The sequence below is a fragment of the Apis dorsata genome, unplaced genomic scaffold (genome assembly GCF_000469605.1).
Source record: "Apis dorsata unplaced genomic scaffold, Apis dorsata 1.3 scaffold_525, whole genome shotgun sequence".
NCBI classification, from domain to species: Eukaryota; Metazoa; Arthropoda; class Insecta; order Hymenoptera; family Apidae; genus Apis; species Apis dorsata.
Genome location: NW_006263748.1, coordinates 188928 through 207786, shown reverse-complemented (window position 1 = coordinate 207786; position 18859 = coordinate 188928). Strand labels below are relative to the sequence as shown.

Genomic DNA, 18859 nt, shown 5'->3' with positions numbered 1-18859 from the left:
GGTACGATTCTAACGCGAGCTTTCAAAGTCCGGTTCTAAGAAATATAAACAGGCCAGTAGCGTGTTTCAGTAACGATTTAACTGATTCCAATATGAGAATAAGAACGATTTTTTTTATTTTTTAGTATTTTATCTTCACGAAAAATTATTTTATACGTTTTGTGCAATGATAAGAGATTTTTTTTTCTTTAATTAATGATATATATTGAGAAAGAAAATCAAAACTAGATTTTTCGGTCGGTCGGTTTTTATGACCGCTTTAATCAATCAATTGTTATATGTATCTCATATATGATACGTCAAGAAAATGAATACACGAAGAAAATGAATTCTAAAAAATTTATCTTATGATCAATAAAACAGAACGGATATTTAATGGTAATATTAAGGATTCGATGATAAACTGGAAAACATATTAACAAAGTTTCCAACGTTAATATGCAATTGACGCAAATGATATAACTTTGTGATACGTTTCGAAAGAATTTCTCGCTGATATTTCTTGCGGAGCACTGTTACAAGCTGTTCTATACACCTGCTTGAAACCGGCTCGTGGGCAGGTCTAGTGAACTCGATCGGATTCCGAGACCGGATTCCGCGAAACGACCGCCACTGCTCCGATTTGTTTTTTCACGTTGAAATAATTTCTTCTAACTTATTTCCTTCCTTCTTTTTCTTCTTCTTCTTCTTCTTCTTCTTCTTTTTCTTTTTTACTTCAAGAAAAACGATGATAAAGGGGTCGCGCCATTATTCGAACTACGAACTTTTTACTGTTGTTTCTTTGAAACTATTTCTTTTTTTTATAAAGAAACCGACAAAAATACAAAATGAATATTATGAAATATAAATTTTATAATCGAATTTTATAATCGATACCGATGTACGACTGAATCCCTGTTATAAATGATTCATGATAAAAGAGTCTTTTCTTTGACGTCTAAATTATCTATACGATGAATTTCACGAAATATTCGAGATCGCAACGAAAGGAATCTTCAGCTTTAATAGAAAGCTGCTCCTCGTGGAAATCGTGACATGACACCTCGGACAAACTAGAGAAGCTGATCCACGGTAAAAGTTAGTATTCCGTCGCGGAAGAAAGATGTACTGCATACGCAGGGAAAATTGTTCATATTCTAGATTTCTCTCGAGAAATCAATTCTCTAGCGACTTCAATACTGGTTTCAGCATCCTTTGCTAGCTTCGTCAAAGAGGTTACTAGGTTCCTCGGCGAGGTTGTTCGAGCTTCGGGTCACCTTCCACCGATTCGTCACATTCGACACGGATCTCGAGCTGTATGTCCTCCAGCGCAGAGGTGTAAAGGTGCGCTCGATGTCGATCGCTAGAGTTCGACGAACGTTTAAAAGCTTGGAACAGCCGGAGGCTCGGACATGGCGCTCGCCGAATTTCTCGGCTTGCACACGCAACCACTCTCGACCAGAACGTAATCTTGACCGGTCAAGGTCACCGGTCCAAGTGGAATCACCAGGAACAGGTATGGCACGTATGTCTGCGTGCACTCACCGTGGACTACATCGCACTCTTTTGATCTGGAACAATGCGTTAACGTTTCTGTACTATGCATTATTTAACAGGAAAAGTATTAAACCGATGACGAGGAGAGAAAAAGGTGTCAAGATAATTCTTGGCAGTTTACTACTGATCTACGACACGTCGTGCTTCGATAATACAAACGGAAATACTGGTCCAAAACGTTTCAAAAGTAGGCTTTGTCCTGGTCAGAGCTGTCCGGCCCACTGTGCCAGATTCGAATTAATGTACTTACCAGTAGGTCTCGACGAATTTCAATTGGAAACACGTCGCATATATTCACAGATCACGATCGAACGTGCTACGAAAGTAATGATCGAACCTAGTTTTTTAATTTGCAAACACGAATGATTAAGCGAATTTTAAAAGATCATGATACTCAAAGATACGATAGCAAATACTCACTCGCAAACTTCGAATACAACTTGCTGCAAAAGATCAGGGAATTTTTGCACGATTGTCACAGGTTGGCCGCTGGTTAAACTGACTCCGTACATAGGTGCCGTAGTGTTGTACCTCGTTTTGCATAATCTAGCTGGTGAACCGCATGTTTCCCTCGAGGAAAATCCTCTGCCTAAAAGAAAAAACACGTCGACCCACATAAAAAAAAAGATAATTTCTCGATATTTAGAATTTATCAATATAATTTTTCATATTTTTAAAATGCATTCATATATTTAAAGAAATATTCAATTTCCTTGCAAAATTCTTAGAAAAAAATCACGCAAGAATTATTTAATAAAAAAAATCTGGATAACGATCAAAAAGAAGGAGGTTCTCTCTTAAACTTGTTTACGAGATTCACGCCCTTTCTTTGGAATTCTGTCGGTTCATGTGTTCGAAACGAGTGGGTCGCCAGTGTCCCGTTATGAGCAGAACGAGCGATAACTGTATTGGCCGGATAACACGGTGCCTTATTACCGTCCTGCATCAGCGAGTCATTATTTAAAGGACGAATAATCGATTCCGGTAAACGATAACGCTTGAACTGATGCATTTTTCGCGCGTATAGACGTTAAATCATGAAATGACAAGCCACGAATTTCAAGGAAAAGAATTCACCGTGCATAAACACCCGTGCAGCGGGTGTTGAGCTCGGTCGGAATCGGGTTTTCGTGTCATAAGAACAACTGCATAATTCAAGGTTGCAAAGTGGCGATATATCGCGCAACCGGTTGTTCCAATTTTTATACGTTTTCCAATATGCTTCCAATATTAAAGGCGATTTTGAAGATTCTTTAGAAGCATTCGTGGGAATTCATAATCTTTACAGAGTAATGCTACAGTTTTTTTGGAATTTTTCAAGCGTTCTTATCGTAGACGCAACGGTATTAGAAAGAAGAAGTATTCACACGACAGCGAATATAAGGAAAACGGTTTCTTTTTTATAAAAAAGCATATTCCATAGCGAATTACCAAGAACGTTGATCGTGGAAATGCTAGCACATGAGAATACAATGTTTGCATATTACCAGACCAGAGTACAATAACCTCGTAAAGCGTATGTGAACGTTTGGTAATATCCCGAAGGAGTAACTGCAATAATTATAAGTTAAGCGCCAACATAATGTCTGTTGAGGGTTACTGGAGGTGTGTATACGAGCGCAGTGAGTATGCAAATGAATAGTATATATACTTATATTTGGACAAAGAGAGTAGCAATTGCAGGATAAATACATCGCTTATGTTCGACGCGGATGTAGGTTATAGCTGTGCGTAATTATTCGTGATTCAGGTAACCGGCTCGACTACTGTTGCGCTTCGAGCAAGAGAGACAAGTTCGTCTTCCGCGTGTTTTCAACCAAGCCACGTTCTCGATTCGATCGTGATCCGTTAAATTGTTTTGCGACCGAATAGGAAACGTCATTTCCAAAACAAAACGTTTCGAATTTAATCTGAACGAATCTCTCTAAGGAAATGAATTTTTCTGAAAGATCTGTTTTTCGATAGATAAACGACAATCTATCGATTTTACGAACTCACCATTTCGCGAGGATTCGGCCATCGAATAATCTCCATGGGTAATTTTGTAATTGTGCAATAGAGCCTGCCTCGTTAATTCAGGATCGATCGTTCGTGCCTGGTGAGATCTCGCAATTCGGCTGTTCGTCCAAAGATTCTTGTAACTTCTCGATATTGCGGCTCTGTGTGACAGTCATTCGTTTAATCGATAACGAAAATCTCGAGTAAAATGAATCATTCAAATTCTAGCTGGGGAGCTTTATCAGAGGACACTTACGACGGGTACTGCACGTTATTTGGACCTATACAATCGGCTGGATCCGTGAGCGCATCGCCCCATACATATTTCAAGCCCAAACCATTTCCCTCGCATTTTTTGGCTCCGTGGGCGCATGTTGTAATAACGAGCAGAATCAGACCGAGGTACCTGGACATCTGAAATTACATCAAAAACTATAATAATAACACACTTGAATCCGGTAAAATTGAATTGCTTATCGATTCGAGGACAGGTTAACATTTCAATTCCAAAACTAGGTTGGCGAATTACGATAATAATAATCGTGTGTTTCTACAAAACGAAAGCGTGGAAACGAATAGATAGTTTCACGTATCAAGAGCCGTTTTAAAAGACACGTACATTAATGAAAATTAATTAAGCCGACGAGCAACATCTCATGAATAAAACAATCACAACTGGCACTGGACTCTGGATTACCAGGACCCACTATGCGAGTGAGAACAGACTTGGAACTCGACTTCGCACGAGGTCAAGAGCAAAAGTAAATGACATTGGCTTTGGATCGTGATGCATCGTGGCCGAAAAAATTCATCCAATCATTCTTTAGCACGCTTTCATTACCGATGGTGTGATCAAGATTCGTACATATCTATATTTTTATTTTATTTAACAATTGCCTTTAAGTCTATCATTATTCTCTGTTTCCGTTCTTCGACAGAGATTCCGTTTCACGGGTTGGTCTCGAGCTTTTTCGCTTTCGAGCCTCACGAACGATGAAAATCGTCTTGACGAGAGAACGTATGCATTCGAGAATAATAATTAATGAACGCGCGTAACCAATATGAATTCATGTATGGAGTTTGAGGTTTGTAGGTTGCCAGGTTCACATAACTTCCGCTATGTATTTCTCGTTGTCGATCAAATATGAGTGAAAGCAACGCGATAGCATGCAGCTGTTCAATTTCGAATACTTTTATTCCTAGAGAAACGTAAACGTTTGATCTAGTTTTTTTAACTTGTTCAATTATTATTTGACGAATTGAAATTGAATAGAATGGTCAACGTGGTATAAAATTGCGGTTTGATGTTTGCCCAAGTGATAAATTGCGCGTGGGAAAGGAAAGGAAGAAAATCATTATTGGATAGCACCCAAGGCTGGTCATTGGCCGTGACTGGTATCGCGCATCTATTTCTTCAGGATGTGCTGTCCAGCATTCTTCCTGTACCACAAGAAACAACTGAATTGTATATAGTTCAGCGATAATATCGTAAAGGATGCATGTTATCTTGATAGAATCACACGCAAATATGGAAATATTTTTTGATTTTAGAAATTTAAATATATCTCGTTGTAAATATTTAAAAATATATATATTAACATAGATTTGTCTTTTGTAGCTTTTTCTAATTTTTTATGGATTAAATGATCGTAATCTTTACGTGATATTGATCACACGGTAAAGGCTATCGAGTAACTATCTTAGTCAAGCTTCGATGAATTACATAACGGCGATCTTGCGAAAAAGAAAAGACCGAGTTAAGAAAGACGTGAGAATCACTTGAACTTGGAAAATCGAGGTCTTCCATAAGTTTCCATTCATCATCGACAAAAACAATTATTTGTGCTGTAACTTTTCACTTTATTATTTAGAAATTTTTCCCAGTAACCATCGGAGAAGTACTGTTAATATATTAAAACAGGATTAATTAACTAGCTATCTCTGATCGTGGAAACACTCGAATCGATCGAATTGAAATGAGATTTATCTAACTGGAATTGTGAAATTGCTTCGAGGAAGATAAAATAATTATATACGTAATATTGATAAATGAAATAAAATTGATGAAACATAACGAAGAAAAAGAGTTTAGGAAAAATTATGCTTCCGGTAGTCAGGAGAAGATTCCTCGTGGACCATGAGCGTGTCATGCGGTTGGTTCTAACGGTAAAGATGAATCGTCCAAAACGCTCTTTTCTCTCCGGTCGTTCTTTTATCGAGTATACATTTACTCATCCTTGGTCTCTGTTAACGGTACAATCATTTTGATTCTTCGTTATATGAATATATTATTATAATGTCATGGATTTGTTACGTATTGGAATTCCTTCTCTTCCAGCCTCTGCATTCACATCGTGATGATTTTCTAACCAATAGCTTGTTATCACTTTTATGTGTCATGACATAGAATAGACTAAATATTAATAGAGTAATGAAGAGGGGCAAAAGATTGTAAAGGATTGGAATTTTATAATTAGAAATTATCTAGGAAGAAATCAACTCAAAATTATTATTTATTTATCCTTTTTTTTTAAATATCTCGTTATTTTTTTTTATAAAAAAATCTTTTTCTTGAAATATCAACGTATTTTTGTTATCAAGATCAATTCATATCTTATCTTCCATTGAAAAGTTTAAATTATAATTTTTTTTACTATTCCATTCTGTATTAAAATTTTAATTGTAAAAATGTAAGAGCTTTAATTACATTTAAGTAAAAATTGAAATTCAAATGTTCTTCGATTCCAGAATGTAATTACTTTATTTTTATTTTTAATATAGATCAGATATTTATTTATTTATAGATGAGAATTAATGTTTAACTTAAATGAACTATTGGAGAATCATTATGATTCCGATAAGCTTTCAAGTCATTAAAATTTGTACGTACCATTTTGTGATGTTACATTCAACGATTCAGTCATGAAAATGTTTTAATTAATGTCTGTTACAGTCTACAGGATGTCACTCACCATGAGGAAGACCATTTTTTAACACTGTGAACTTGAATCGTTTTCTCGGTCTGTTTGACAATACAATTATACGCGTTACATGAATTGATCGCAATGTTCTAGTGGAAGAAGGAAATTGAATTAAAACGGGGGCACACGAGTTCCTTAAACACCGTTCATGTCACCGCACCGGATGTCGTGGGGTCGAACACCTCCGTCCTCACAGGTGGATGTCCAGAGGTTGACTGTAGAATCGTAAGTAACCACTCTCTGTGCTCTGGTAGAGCCAAGGAAAAAGAGGGGATGAGATGAGGAATATCGGCCCCTATTCTACCTCGAAACCTTTTTTTTTTTTATTGAAGAAAAAGTTTGAAGAGAAAAAGGGTAACTTAAGAACGTCCCTCTTTTTCTTTTATATTTCATCAAAAAGTTTCTATCTAGTGTTTGCATGTTCATCGGAATTATTATTTTTTATACAAAAAAATTATGAATAATCATTTATGAATTAGAAATATTAAGATAATATTTACGCAGATACGAAGATTAAAATAATAATATAATAAAGATAAATTGTTTTTAAGATAATTATTTCGTGATAATGTATGATAAGGTATACGTGTTTTTAAACGAACAATGATGAGAATTTAACAAATACCCAAAATTGCGTGTTGATATTGTTTTTTTTTATTTAAATTGATTGCCAATTAGATTTATCGAATTGTTTGTGTATAAATTAATTATAAAATTTCTTTAAATATTAGCTGTTATACATATAAACATTAATTTGCAAATTCTATTTTATAATTTGAATTTTTGACCAGAGTTCATTATGATTGTGAACGATTTGACATTATCGCAAGTTCTTATTATTAATTATAAAAAAGCAATGTCAAAACACATTTCTATTGAAAACTATTGAGAATGTATCTTCAGAAAATTTTTTCCCGATACATTTGACGATAAGTAAAGCTAGGATTCCTTTAAGCAACATCTTTTACAAGTTTTAATTAGCAAATTTAAATGATATCTATCAAATTTCCTATGAATTCTAGGAAGGATAATTTATGAAATATGTTACATATTGCAATAAACATTCATTAATTTTTCAAAAGCTAGTCAGTATCGAAGTATCTTTCATAAATTATACTTCTCATATTAAAATAAGTGGTAGAGATTTTCGTCAAATATATTTAATTTGCAGTCTTATAGATACTAATTATTAAAAAAGAACTACGTGAAAATAACTTATGTAATAATAAAATGAATAAAATTTATATTCTATGATTGTAACATAGTGTTAATGTGTGATTTCAAAGATATTAACAAAGTGTCTTATTAAGGAAAACTTAAACCAAGTCCTAATATTCTTCTATCTGTTCACTTAACTAAATATACGAGTTACTAATGTTAAAACATATTCATTTATATTTTACAATATAATGTTTATTCAATCGTCAAACTTAATAGAATTGACGCTAGTATCTATTTGACCGCCGCGGTAGCTACCACGTTTTTTCTTCGTCTTTTCGTGACGAAATGACTTTCCTCTCGTGTATTTGAGGTCTTGATTCGCTTTTTCTCCCCAAGAACCACGAGCACCTTTCTGTTGAAAAAAAAAAAGAAAAAAAAAATTATATTTTTATTTATTATAATAACGTTTACTTGAATATTTGATTACTCTAAACTAACTACCCCTCACCTTTATATATATCTTTATCATCATCAATCGTCAAACGTTATTTTTTTATTTTGTACCGGCGCACTATCGAATGATCTTTTTCTGTCAAAATTGCCTTTACCCCCTCTAAATCCACCGCGACCACCTCTTTCACTATTACCCCATGATTTTCTAAATCCGTCGGACTTGCCTCCTTCGTTATCATTCCCCCTATCGTTCCCACCCCATGATCTTCTGTTATCAAAACCACCTTTAAAATTTCCTCGACCACCTTTAAAACCACCTCTACCTCCCCTATCACCGCGTCCACCCCTATCTTTATCACCGCCACGACCTCCCTTAAATCCACCACGACCGAAACCACCTTTGCCTCCACCAAATCCACCCCTTCCACCATGTTTCTTAAAACCACCCTCTTCCTGATTGTCCTCCTAAAACAAAAGAGAAACTCAGGTCAATCGCCGTTTTCTATATATATATATATATATTCATAAACATTTGTTCAACTATCTTTATCTCTATCTTTTTAAAGTTTCTATGAAAAAAAAGAAAAATAGAAAAATTAAAAAAGGAATTGGTGAATGCACGGAAACATGGTCTCAAGCTTTATATAAAACGGCGAGTGATCTGTGCTTTTCAGATGTTTCCAAGCATTTACCTTTGCCTCAAAAGAATTGTTTGCCAATTTGGGATCCAATTCTACCTCATCGTCCTTTACACGACGAAATGGAGTATTTTTTGGTTGCTAAACATACAATTTCATAAATAAAAAAAAAATTTTTTTAAAGAAATATATTAAATATGATATAATTACCTTGTCATTATTAAAACTATTGTTTGCCTTTACAAAATTACTATAGTTATTTTTTTGAGCTTTTACTGGAGGTTTTCCTGTATCCTCATCATCTTTTTCTTGTTCTATTTCTTTATGTTTCCTTTTTTCAGCTTTAGGTGTTTTTTGTGATTTTTCTTCTGTATCTTGTTTAATTTCTGTTGTTTTTGATTTTGAAACAATAGGCATTGTTTTTGGTTTTTCTTCTTCTGATGAATCTGAATCAGAATCTTCACTGGATGATTCCTTTTTAGTATCAGTTTTCGTAATTGTTTTTACTGGTGGTACTGGTGTTTTGGTAGGTACTGGTTTTTCATCTTCAGATTCGGATGAATCTTCAGAACTAGACTCATCTTTTTTTCCTATTGATTTTGTTGTTGATTTTGTAACTGATTTTTCATTTTCATCAGAATCATCAGAATCTTCACTAGAAGATTCAGTTTTCTTAATTACGGTATTAGCTGATGTTACTTTGGCAGAAACAGGTTTTTTGGTTGATGGTTCTTCTTCTTCACTGCTATCTTCACTAGAAGAAGATTCTTCGTTCTTAACAGATACTTTTTTTGGTGTTATTGGTGCTACTGAAGCAGCAACTTTTTTGACTGGTGGTTCTTCTTCGCTGCTATCTTCACTAGAAGATTCTTCTTTCTTAACTGGAACATTTTTTGTGATGAATGAAAATGGTGCTACTGGTTGGACCTTTTTAACTTGTGGTTCTTCTTCACTACTATCTTCACTAGAAGATTCTTCCTTTTTAGATGGAACCTTTTTAGTAGCAACTGATGTTGATTGAAGAACATTAGTTTTTTTAGCTTCTTCTTCACTGCTTTCTTCACTAGATGATGATTCTTCTTTAGTCACTGTTACTGTTGATTTAGTAACTAAACCTTTATTTTGTTTTCCAACTTTTATTGCTTCTTTCTTTTGTTGAACATTTTTTTCTTGTTTTTTCTTTTCTTGATTAGATTTAGAAATAATACCTGATGTCTTTGCAACAGTTGCTTCTTCTGATGAATCATCAGTATCATCACTTGATGATTCCTGTGGTTTAGTAACATTGGCAGATTTTATAACTGATTTAGGTTTGATTGGTAATTGTGGTTTAGCATTTTCTTCTTCTGACGAATCATCAGAATCATCACTGGAAGATTCTTCCTTTTTTGCTATTGTTTTTGTTGGTGGAATAGGCGTTGCTTTTTTTAATACTGGCTTAACTGGACTTTCATCTTCACTTTCACTACTATCTTCACTTGAAGATTCCTTTTGATTGGCTCCAACCTTTGTCTTAGATGTTATAATTGATTTTGTATTTGTTTTTGCGGTTATGTTTGTTTTAGATTCTTCTTCACTTTCTGAATCAGAATCATCTGAAGATTTTTGCTCTTTAGATATTTTAGGTGTTGATACTGCTTTAGGTTGTGTTTTTGGTGTCTCTTCTTCCTCTTCTGAAGAACTTTCATCTGTACTTTCTTTTTTCTTTACAGGTGATGCTTTAGATGTTTTAACAGCAGTTTTAGCTTTTGTAACTACTTTGAGTGCTTTTTCACTTTCGCTAGAGGTATCTTCTGAAGAAGATTCATTTTTTTTATTATTTATTACAGCATTAACTGTAGTTTTACCATTTACTTGAGAAATTTTTTTTGGTGTTTCTTCCTCACTTTCTGAACTTGTATCTGAACTGCTATCTTTAGCTTGTGCTTTTACATTTAATTTTTTCTGAGATGTTTTTTGATAATGTTGGTATACATCAAGAATTGTTGGTGCACCTTTTGGTAATGTGGGCTAAAAAGAAAATAAATCGTGAATGAAGGTCGTATTACTTTTACAATTAAATTAATTATTATTTATAATATTTCATAAAGAACATATGTTTAAAAGTATTAAATAGCATTTATCTAGAAGATAAAGAGAATAAATAGACAATTTTATTTTAATATAAATTTGAAATATAAAATAACGAATATAACTGCCCACGTGGTATGGCTAAATGGCGGTACTTCTGGTACCGCATGGATATTAACATCTTGAAAATCGATCAACTACTGTATATATATATATAAAAGTTTCTTATAACCTTACCGCTTTCGTTTTCTTTTGAAAAACCTTTGCCAGTGACGCGTCTTTTTTCAATAAATAATCGTATACAAGGGCAGAGACACTCAGTTCTTCAGTGGATGCCATGATGGACGCGTGAAAAGAGCTTGAAAGTTAACCGCAATTGGATGCACGATAATCACACACGTTCTCCATTCTTATATGTATGGCGCTACAATCGAACGCGAATTACGTTGATCGAAGATGGCGTTATTCCTGTATGATAACATGTTAGTTGTGGAACACATATGATATGACGTAATTCTCGATTGGTGATAAGTTTAATCATTTTGGTGTATTAATTAAAATATATAATATAGTTAAATATTTATAATTTATTTATAATTATCTATATTTTGAAAATTCTCAATTGATTTCCTTTAATTATGTTACATTTTTTTTGTAATCGATATTGCTTTTAAAATTGTGCGTCAAATCATGGTTTATTTTATGAACGTTCCTTTTGTGATTGGTGAAATATCGGTCAGTAGGTAGTGCATTGGATATTTTCAAATGATAAACCGCCTTTCTCGTAACCTATAAAGCTGTTAAATTTTGAACAGAAATTTAGGTTATTCATTTTGTGTTAGATCTTTAAAAATTATGACAGAAACTCAACAAAAAACAAAGTGTATTACGTTGAAAGGTTCAGCAGAGTTGGTTAAAGAATATCTTCGTAAGTTGATCATATTTTTAATATTTTTTTAAAATATTTTTGCCGAGCGTTAGATAGAATTTTATTAAATACATTATTATTATATTATATTGTATATTTTGTTGAAGTTTATGGAGTAAACAGTATTTTATACCAAAGAGGTATTTATCCGCCAGAAACATTTGAACATGCTGAACATTTTGGTTTATTCGTTTTAATGTCGACGGACGAAAAGATCAAAGGATTCTTAAATACTGTTCTTGGTCAGATTCAAGAATGGCTTATTCAACGAAAAGTACAAAAGATAACACTTGTTATAACAAATGTAAATACCAAAGAAGTTTTAGAGAAATGGGATTTCAAAGTGGATTACGAAGGTCAGACTTCTAATAGTACTAATGACAATACAAACAATAGCTTTCCGGAAGTGGGTACAAAGGATGTAAAAACTATACAAAAGGAGATTCGTGAAGTTATACGTCAGATCACAGGTAACTTATTGCATTCAATTCAGATTTAAGATTTTTTTATTAAAATGTTTCTACATTAATGAAATATTACAATCCATTTTGTTGGTTCTTTTGTATTTCAGGTACTGTAAGTTTTCTTCCATTATTAGATTGTTTATGCTCATTTGATATTTTGACTTATACGGTACCTGACTGTGGTATTCCTAAAGAATGGGATGAAACGCAACCAGTATTTATTGCGAACAGTCAAGAAGTACAGTTAAGATCATTTTCAACTTCTCTCCATAAGATGGATACCATAGTTAGCTATAAGAATGTTTAGGTATTATATATTTTTTCTCGATAATTGAAATGTACATATGAAGCATATGTTCATTTTATCTTTTTAGCTATAACTAATATTAAGATTGTTATTTAAATTTCTTATTTTATACAAATAATTATAACTTATAAGCAATCATGTTCTTCTTAAGGATTTGAATATTTGTTCGAACATGCATATGTATTAATATTATCTATGAAGAGTTTTTTATATGAATATATATTTTGATATAATTGTGATAATTTTATAAGCATATTCACTTTGTAGGATATTCCAATTCTCCTCAGAGAATCCTACTTTCCTAGTCATATACTTTTATGATTATGCATTTATATCTATTCATTTAATTGTGATTAATTTAATTTATTCGTGATTAGGGAAAGAAAAGTATTGACAAGAATCTTGGCAGATTTTATTAAAACATAATTGACTATTACACTTAACACAGGAATTATATTATTTTACTTGGCAAAGCATGAAAGATACGACTAGAATAAAATATTTTTCGTGTTTGACGTTCGTCATATACCAAATCGCAAGTAACATCGTTAGCATTACATAAATATTTTTAAGTGTACGAATGCTCCAAATTTATCGAATTCTTCATTCTGTTTTTTTTCTTTTTTTCTTCTTTTTTTTTTTAATCTCGTAATTTATCATTAAATAACGTTACATGAATATCGAAACAAAATCTCGAAATAGATAAATGCGGAATGAAAATACCTTAGGAGCACGTACACGTTGACTAGGCATATTTCGTTAGGTATAATTGCGGCGGATTTGAATCATTTTGTCTTTAAATGAAATTCAATATAAATCTTGTGTCCTAAGTAAATTTTTTCTTTTCGGTTTTTTATTTTATTTCGCGATGTCAAATAATTGGTATTTGGTCATAACATTCTCGTTTTCGGTACCTATTGTAACCGATCTCTTCGATCGAAATCGAAGATCATGTTAGGAAACATCAACAGCGGCTTATGCTTCGTTAATATCTGCAGCGTTCGTTTTTTTCCCTTACAACAATTTTGCTATTACCTCGTTAGTATTTCGTGCTGCTAGAGTTAGCCATACGATCCATAGTGCACTTCGTTCGCTATTAGACAATAACGGAACGTAATCGTTTCCTGTCACGAGTCGTAACAAAACGTAACGAATCGTTTGATCGGCCCCCATTTTCAAAACTAACATTACTTAACTTTCGAGAACAAGGCAAGCTTGCGTTCGCGCGCTTCACACTTATGATCACGTCCGATCATTTTGAGGGCGGACGGCACGTTCGTAATAATTTTTAACGCGCAAGCTCTTACGTCTCTTAAATCTCGCCTAGACTAGATTTGCTTCGGTTTCTCTGGTTAGTTTTACACACTGCAAAAGCTGCTGGAAATACGTTGAAATTTTATAAACATTCTAATCCGGCTGATCCGCTGTGACTGTAAAAATCCGAACAATGATCAAAAATTCTTTTATTATCTTCTAAATTGTAATTTGTCCTTTTTCTATTTAATCTATTACGGTCATCTCGGAATACTAGAAGACTGGAAAATTGACAGGCCCGTTTCGTCACGAAAAAATAGGCACAGCACCGCGGATCAGAACGAGTTTCATGTTTCTATATAACATTACGCGATAATTTCTCTTGAGTATCGTAAAAACGCGTCTCCTAGTAAAAACATTGAAAAATAAATAACGTGAAATAATATACAATATTTTACAGTAGCGCTTAATGTTATCTGTGAGTGAGAGGGTTGATTCCCGCGGATCGTTTAAGCCGATTTTCATTCGACTTCTGTATAAAAGAGAAAATCAAACTTTCCGGAAATAGATTGGTCGCATTTTCCATAGTTTGATGCGATCCTGGCACAGGATGATCTCGTTACGGGGCTAACGTTAATGATCGACGATCCTCTATAGGTAATTAACTATGAACGTGGTTGGTACAATCGCTCGCACGCGATCACCGTTCCGCGGCCCTGTTTCATTCGCTCGACAAAATCGACGCGTTCACTTCTCAGCCCTTAGTGAATATTGCGCGACGCTATGCACATCTCGCGTTCCTTTTTATACACCTCTACTTAAGTTTATCTTGGACTAATCGCTATATTCGATTTACGATCGTTTTATGCGTAAAATATCATAAAATACATTTTTCTTTTGTGTTCGCTATGATTAGACTCGTCGTTCCGTTCAAGTGTCGATTACGTCGGCTCGAGTAACTTTAATATTACATTATTCTCTTTGATTTTTTTTTCTTTTTTTTTTTTTTTTTCTCTCTCTATTTCAGTAACGATCGACCGAAAAGAAATTAGGATTTCTCGATCATGGTATACATCATATTTGATTAAAATATTCGAAATAAGGGATTAGTTTGGGATCTCGGCACTTCAGACGGAACGGCGCGCCATCGATGACTTACGATGACTTTCATATAAATCGTTCGATAGGTACGAGCGACGAAATGAATTTGTAACGAAAAAGCACGGCGGCACTAGTAAGCTTGCACGGACATCATACGCTGCCACGATTTTCTTCTCTTCGCAAAGTTTTTTTTTTTTTTCTTTTTTTTTTGATATATTGCTAGAAATGGCAAAAAAGTAGTTTCCTCTTCTCTCGCGGAAGAACGCTGGAACACTGTTCGCTCGTTCGTTCGACAACTATTTATACGTAATCCTTTATAGCTCTAAAAATGTAAAAATTAAGCGTGCGTGTGTTCCCCGATCGATAGAAACGCGAAAGATAATTTAAGTCCGGTGTCCAAGTTTCGCCCAATTTTAACATAAATGTTTTTTTTTTTTTATTGCAGAAACGTCTGGAGAAACGTTTTACGAGCCCCGTTGGCCCCCTTCTTCTTCCTCTTCTTATTATTCTTCTTCTTCTTCTTCTTTTTCTTCTTAACGAGTAACTCGGCCATCGTTGTCGTCCCCTTCGCCTTTATTATCAACGCGCTTGTGTTTTCCACCCTTACCTCCTTGGCCATTCTCCGTCGGCGATCGTTTCGCCGAGGCCAATCGAGGCCGATATTACGATTCGACGACGGTGCACCGAAAATGCAATTACTCGCCCGATGTCGAGGCCGTAACAATTCTTACGGCGATGCTTGCCGCGAACTCTCCGTTAATTAAACTGCCGCCTGATTTCTTCAGCCTTGGCTCGGTAATAACACAACCACCACCCTTGTCGCGGAGAGACCGAAAGTGGAGAGACCGCAAACGACTCCGTCGACCAATTTCCCACCCGGTTTCGACGATTTTCCCTTAAAAAAAAAAAAAAAAAAAACCTCCCCCCCGTCTACGTAGAACAGAACGTATGGATCTGGAGTTCGACGTCTCGATCGATCGGCGCATTTGGACGCGCGCGCGCACATACACACATACACACACACACATACACACATACACACGCGCGCTGCTCAAAGGGAATACAAGGAATACTTTGTACAAGAGCGTCCTGGACGCGTCTGAACGATACGCGTTTCGACGAACTGTCGCTCGAAAATCGAGGAGCGTCTTTTTTTCACGATTGATTTCGCCCCGGATTTGGAACACCTGCTCGTTCCTCGAGGCAGTTGTTCCCGCCGTACAAATTAATCGCGGCTCGGCCCGATGACCTCGATTTAATCTTGCAAACGTTAAGGAAGAAAATTCTTCTAGACAGATCTGTACAAACAAATACGACGAGGTAAAGTTTTTCGAAATTTGCTGAACTTAAGCGCGTCAATTACGCCCCTGCCTCGAAGACTGTTAAGTCGCCTCGTGGAAAGACTCGTTGATCCCGGAAATCCTATTACAAGATCCGGGATCGGCCGTGTCCTGCCCTTTCTTTCCTCTGCAATCCCGTAAAACGAAATCGTCGCGTCCACGTGGTGTTTCTAACGATCCGCACGTGCTTGCGGATAAGGTTTACGACGTCTTCTTCCCTGCTCTTCTCTTCCCCTCTCCAATTCTCTCTCTCTCTCTCTCTCTTTCTACCTGCCGCGTTCTTTTACCCCCGGCGATATAAATCGTCCCCAACGAGACGACGAGACGAAAAGAAAAAAGAAAGGAAAACACGGATTTGCGACTCGCTTTCAAGAAAGATTACGCAGGGATTCTAATGTATATAAAAAACGTCGCAAGATGACGCCCCCTCCCCCCTCTTGGGATGGGAATGGAAACGAATGGAAAATCGATACGACTTCTGCGATTTCCGCGTTGCGAATTTCAAGTTTTAATTTTCGATACGCGTAAATGATTGACGAGCGAGGGGGGGGGGGGAGAGGGAGGATCCCGGGAGAGAAAATTAAACTTGTTGGAACAGACCGCGCGAACACGGCCGAAAAAAAAAACATATCTCCGTAAAATGCAGTTTACACTCATGGGACTTAAATTTGATTTGGCCACGATAGTTTTGTCGATGGCGTTAGTTCGCGCGGCCAACGTTTATCACGTTTCTCGCATTTTCGGCCTGGGTATCGAGCGAAAAAGAGAGGGATTTGAAGAGAAAAAGAGACGGCCGAAGATTTCTATCTCTCGTCGTTGTTTTTTTTCTTTTTTTTTTTTTTTTTTTCGAACGTCGAATCCAAAACTGCGATTCCTTTTTTTCTTTCTTTCTTTCTTTCCATCCGTGAACATGATGTTTCCATTCTGGATGGTCCACTCTCTTCCTGTTCTTCCGAGATCCTCCTTCGTTCTTCGTTCTTCTTTTTGCTTCTCGGACGATGTCGAGCCACTCGACGATGTTCTGAAACGAGAAAAAAAGTTTTGATCGATTAAACGGGGAGGGGAGAAAATTTGGCGATATTCTTCGATTTTCGAATTTGAACGAGTTTAGAGGGAAGCTAAACCGAAGCTCAAAGAAATTAAGCTAAATTACGCTAGCCTAAATTAGCTACAAACGAAACTACAGAATACGTGAATCGTTGATTCATTCATCCTCCCGCAAGAATTGCCTCCGGCAATTTCTCATTTCTGAACGAAACGGAACACGAGAGACATCTTCTTGTCCGAAATTTTCCTCTCTTCCGTTGTCTCGTCACGCGATTACGTTATTCTCTCACCTTTCCCCTCCGTGCCTGTGCATCAACGCATCGTTCAGAATAATCCTTCTTCCTTCGTCCACCCTATTTCGTATCCCTCCCCGCGTAGATCATCTCGACGCCGTTCCACCCTTCGTGGATGTTCGATGTAACATCTCTGTTCTCTCTCTCTCTCTATTTCTCCTCGACAAACAAGCAGCTTAAAGTGTCTAATGGAATCGATCCAACGACAACGAAATTCTAATTCTCCTCTCTGTTAAACCGATTACCTTCGAGAGGGTTGCGCTTCGAATTCGATCGGTTGCATCCGTCATCTTACCGTGTTAACGAGGAAGAAGAAGAAGAAGAAGAAAAAGAGAGAGAGAGAGAAAGAGAGAGAAAAGAAGGATTCTTACCCCGTTCGGTACGATCAAGAGGAGGATATCGACGCTGGAGGACGTAGAGCTTCGTTTAAGTGTCGGAAGGGGTTCCGGAATGGTCAACCGGAAAAGTACGCTCCCCGCGGTGAATTCGAGCAGGCTAGTTGACGGTGTCGAGCTATTGACGACGATCCAGGATGCGGGATGCGCGTGGATGACGTTGGTCGGCGAATCGCTTCATCTTCTGGGGCTCTCCTGTGGCAGCAAGTGGCCGTAGAAATTATTGGTGTGTACCCTCGAAAAGCTCGGACTCGAAATGCCCCGATCCCGATCCCATCTCGCCCGGTTACTTTCCGGCCTAATTAGTCCGCCTCTATTAAGTTTATCTGGGCGCATCAAGGGTCGCCAAGTTCCTCGGGGAACTAACGTCTAACGATGGAAAGTTGGATGAACGAGAAGGGAGATAACTCTCTCCCTCTAAGTAAGCGAATGATTAAGCCGGAACAACCGGTATGGTTGGATCGCAAGCTTCCGTTCAATCTTTGAGAGTTAAATAACAATTGCTACTCGGTTTCCAAGGATTCTCTACAATGGCGATTCGGATAAAGACTTTGACCATTGCTGGATCCTTCTTGAATTCTCCGTTCCGCAAGATATATATATATATATATAAAGTGAAGCGTAGAGATAGAGTTTAATGGATACGCGGACTAATAGGAATAGATATGGCTAGATTTCGATCGAGTGTATACATATATTCGATTATTATGTATGTAGGGGGTGGGTCTCGCGTTAACAGTCGTTACGAACAAGCGGAATCGGTAATAGATACGACCGGGAAATTTGTTTTTGCCCGGCTGGGGAGGGCCGATAATGGTCTTTGTTTCTAATTAGCATGGGCCATTAGATTTATCTACGAGCGTTAAAGTGGGCCGGTCTCGTTCTTGTCGCGT

General features: G+C 36.3%; 3 protein-coding genes and 1 long non-coding RNA gene across 7 annotated transcripts; 2 read left to right on the top strand and 2 right to left on the bottom strand.

Annotated features, from left to right (window-relative positions):
- Positions 1 to 712: 712 nt before the first annotated feature.
- LOC102678649 lies at positions 713 to 6734 on the bottom strand. Its single transcript, XM_006620650.2, has 5 exons — positions 6507 to 6734; positions 3791 to 3948; positions 3535 to 3695; positions 1957 to 2125; positions 713 to 1550 (listed from the first exon to the last, which is right to left on the bottom strand). The coding sequence occupies exons 1-5, from the start codon at positions 6519 to 6521 to the stop codon at positions 1361 to 1363; spliced, it is 693 nt and encodes a 230-aa protein (XP_006620713.1). The 5' UTR covers positions 6522 to 6734; the 3' UTR covers positions 713 to 1360.
- On the top strand, positions 2235 to 6513 carry LOC116186247. The gene is made up of 3 exons (XR_004151201.1): positions 2235 to 3158; positions 3763 to 5700; positions 6316 to 6513. It is a non-coding gene; the product is annotated as an uncharacterized LOC116186247 (long non-coding RNA).
- A 415-nt stretch (positions 6735 to 7149) lies between the features above and the next one.
- Positions 7150 to 11295, bottom strand: LOC102677994 (nucleolar and coiled-body phosphoprotein 1). 3 transcript variants are annotated; one of them, XM_006620645.2, is made up of 5 exons: positions 11075 to 11295; positions 8978 to 10777; positions 8822 to 8908; positions 8185 to 8594; positions 7150 to 8088 (listed from the first exon to the last, which is right to left on the bottom strand). In XM_006620645.2, the coding sequence occupies exons 1-4, from the start codon at positions 11174 to 11176 to the stop codon at positions 8208 to 8210; spliced, it is 2376 nt and encodes a 791-aa protein (XP_006620708.1). In that variant the 5' UTR covers positions 11177 to 11295; the 3' UTR covers positions 7150 to 8088; positions 8185 to 8207. The 3 variants fall into 3 exon arrangements, with proteins under 3 accessions (XP_006620708.1, XP_006620710.1, XP_006620709.1); XM_006620647.2 differs by lacking the exon at positions 8185 to 8594; XM_006620646.2 differs by lacking the exon at positions 8822 to 8908.
- LOC102678311 (mitotic spindle assembly checkpoint protein MAD2A) lies at positions 11242 to 12778 on the top strand. 2 transcript variants are annotated; one of them, XM_006620648.2, is made up of 4 exons: positions 11242 to 11364; positions 11581 to 11765; positions 11873 to 12235; positions 12337 to 12778. In XM_006620648.2, the coding sequence occupies exons 2-4, from the start codon at positions 11693 to 11695 to the stop codon at positions 12534 to 12536; spliced, it is 636 nt and encodes a 211-aa protein (XP_006620711.1). In that variant the 5' UTR covers positions 11242 to 11364; positions 11581 to 11692; the 3' UTR covers positions 12537 to 12778. The 2 variants fall into 2 exon arrangements, with proteins under 2 accessions (XP_006620711.1, XP_031368762.1); XM_031512902.1 differs by lacking the exon at positions 11242 to 11364 and having other exon boundaries at positions 11552 to 11765.
- The last annotated feature ends 6081 nt before the right edge of the window (positions 12779 to 18859 follow it).

Bases quoted from the DNA above. Each gene is read 5' to 3' on its own strand.
- LOC102678649 (XM_006620650.2), bottom strand. The intron at 3,696-3,790 runs GTAAGTGTCCTC...ACTGTCACACAG, and splicing joins AATAACGTGCAGTACCCGTC to AGCCGCAATATCGAGAAGTT. The intron at 1,551-1,956 runs GTGAGTATTTGC...GCATTGTTCCAG, and splicing joins GTTGTATTCGAAGTTTGCGA to ATCAAAAGAGTGCGATGTAG.
- LOC102677994 (XM_006620645.2), bottom strand. From the start codon at position 11,176: ATGGCATCCACTGAAGAACTGAGTGTCTCTGCCCTTGTATACGATTAT. The intron at 10,778-11,074 runs GTAAGGTTATAA...TTTTCTTTTTAG, and splicing joins TTCAAAAGAAAACGAAAGCG to CCCACATTACCAAAAGGTGC. The intron at 8,595-8,821 runs GTAAATGCTTGG...CTTTTGTTTTAG, and splicing joins ACAATTCTTTTGAGGCAAAG to GAGGACAATCAGGAAGAGGG.
- LOC102678311 (XM_006620648.2), top strand. From the start codon at position 11,693: ATGACAGAAACTCAACAAAAAACAAAGTGTATTACGTTGAAAGGTTCA. The intron at 11,766-11,872 runs GTAAGTTGATCA...ATTTTGTTGAAG, and splicing joins GTTGGTTAAAGAATATCTTC to TTTATGGAGTAAACAGTATT. The intron at 12,236-12,336 runs GTAACTTATTGC...TTTGTATTTCAG, and splicing joins AGTTATACGTCAGATCACAG to GTACTGTAAGTTTTCTTCCA.